The sequence below is a fragment of the Aplysia californica genome, unplaced genomic scaffold (genome assembly GCF_000002075.1).
Source record: "Aplysia californica isolate F4 #8 unplaced genomic scaffold, AplCal3.0 scaffold00611, whole genome shotgun sequence".
Taxonomy (NCBI): domain Eukaryota; kingdom Metazoa; phylum Mollusca; class Gastropoda; order Aplysiida; family Aplysiidae; genus Aplysia; species Aplysia californica.
The window spans coordinates 266631-268768 of record NW_004797881.1 but is presented as its reverse complement, the minus strand read 5'-3'; the positions used below and the strand labels follow the sequence as shown (position 1 = coordinate 268768).

At 41.4% G+C, this 2138-nt stretch overlaps 1 protein-coding gene across 2 annotated transcripts in view; it reads right to left on the bottom strand.

Moving 5' to 3' along the window:
- Positions 1-2138, bottom strand: part of LOC101846987 — a 10326-nt gene that overhangs the window by 3658 nt on the left and 4530 nt on the right. Inside the window, exon 1 of one of the 2 annotated variants that reach the window (XM_005107546.3) lies at positions 1254-1339. The exons of the other annotated variant lie outside the window; for it this stretch is intronic. Within the exon in view, the coding sequence (XP_005107603.1) occupies positions 1254-1308 (55 nt within the window). The 5' untranslated portion in view covers positions 1309-1339. Of the gene's footprint in view, positions 1-1253; positions 1340-2138 lie in introns of those variants that run through there. 2 annotated transcript variants of the gene reach the window in all.

The following is a 2138-nucleotide window of genomic DNA, read 5'->3' as shown; positions in this document are numbered from 1 at the left end:
GAGAGAAGAGGGGTGTTTTAAGTCAGTGGTGTGTGTGTGTGTGTGTGTGTGTGTGTTCTAACCCCCCTGTGTGTGTTGTTGTTTGCGTGTGTGTGTGATTGTGTGTTTGTGTGTGTGTGTGTGTGTGTGTGTTTGTGTGTGTATGTCTATGTGTATGTGTGTGTGTATTGGTGTTTGTTTTGTTTGTGTGTGTGTGTATGTGTGGGTGTATGTGTGTGTGTGTTGGTGTGTGTGTGTGTGTGTGTGTGTGTGTTGGTGTTTGTGTGTCTCTGTGTGTGTATGTGTGTGTGTGGGTTGGTGTTTGTGTGTGTGTGTGTGTGTGTGTGTGTGTGTGTGTGTGTGTGTGTGTGTGTGCACGTGAGTATGAGCGATCACGTACATAATATATACATAAAATGCAACATTCTGTTAAGACAAAGTTTTTGTTAAGTGCGAAGGCCTGTTGTCACGTTGTATAAAGGAAAGGGCGCTCTAGAAATAATCTGCATTATCATTTGAAGAATAACAATCAAATGAGTTTGTGCTAGATGAAGCCCATATGGGGCGTTCACTGTTAAAACAATCAGGAAACGACAAATGCAGTTTTTGGGACACCTGAATAGACATAAAGGTCTTGAACGTCTAGCTCTCACTGGCAAAATTGAAGGTGAACGAGGCAGGGGTAGGCCCAGAGTCACCTACTTAGGAAACCTAAACAAATGGGTAACAGAGAAAGATCAGGGAAATGTAGCTTTTTTAAGAGCATCCGAGCAAAGGAAGGAATGAAGAAACACGATCGCTGATGTCTGCCGCAGATCTGGCACTGGATGATAATAATCATTATTAACTTGATTACTGTTTTATACAACAGGCAACAGTTTATCAAATTATAGTTCAATGAATAAAGAGCATAATGTGTTGTAGATCGCCATGCGCCCGCTGACGGCAGTGAGTTAAGTTTAAATTAGAGTGGAGTCGAACTATCATTTAAAGTTTAGGGCAATTAAGTTCAATATCATTCCTATAATGACCGGCTCTGTCCTCTTTGGGAACGGAGTATCACACCTTAAATTGGCCCTTCACCTTTTTTGCAATTCTTTGAATGCTCGATAACGACTCCGAATAATCTGCCGATTTTTATAGAGGAGACAGAACATTTGGTTTCTGAGCTCATGCTCTTAGGAACACAAAACGACCAAAAATGTTAGATGGAATGTTGTAATTCTAAGGTAGTGAAATGTAAACCTCAAACAACGGAATAATCTAAACCAAACCTTGATTGGCTCTCGTTCGTTCCGCCCATTCAATCTGGGGCTGTTTTTCTGCCATTCTGTGGACATGATAATAGTAGCCTGTAGTGAGTGCAATGAAAGAATAATAATGATATCATTCGTAGAGGGAATCAATAATAACATTGTAGCCTATAGTAAGCACAGGGACATCATAAACATATCATATACACCTCTACAAAGTACAAAGAAAGCTATCTCCAAATTGGTTTGACCTGAGAGCCCGAAAACCTCAAGATATTAAAAAATAAAAAACAAGCAACAAACATACAAAAAACAAACAACAAACAAACCAATAAAATGCAATCTAGACCAACTATAACAGTTGTGCAGCTTACAGTAGCAGGCATTTACTTTTGTTACATGTATTTTGAGTCTTTTTCACCAATCATAATAATGTAGAACTCAGCTTCCTATGACAAGCTGTTGCCTGGTGTATATGGCCCCGACGAGACTTTCAACACCTCCGAATAGGGTGTGGGGGGCTCCCGTGGCCTAGAGGTTAAGGTGTTCGCCTCTCTTTCAATAGGTCCCGAGTTCGAATCTGGATGGTGACGGAAATTTTCTTCTCTAAAATGTTCTCCTTTCACATCTTTTCCTGCTCTCTAACAATGTTCTGTCGTCTGCTTTCGTCTACACTTTCTGCCCCCACCCCCTCAACTCATTTGCCCCATCCTCTGGGCTCCCGACTCTTTCTGCAGCCTTTCTATTGCTAGTCTTTGGCTCCTCCTTACTGCTATCTTTCAGCCACAGCATGATCTTATGGTAGGAAAGATCTACACCACTTAGCCTTCTCAGACAAGGGCGAAAAATCTCGGAAGACCTGTGTGAAAGTTGCGTACGTTAAAGATCCATTGGTGGTCTAGAATC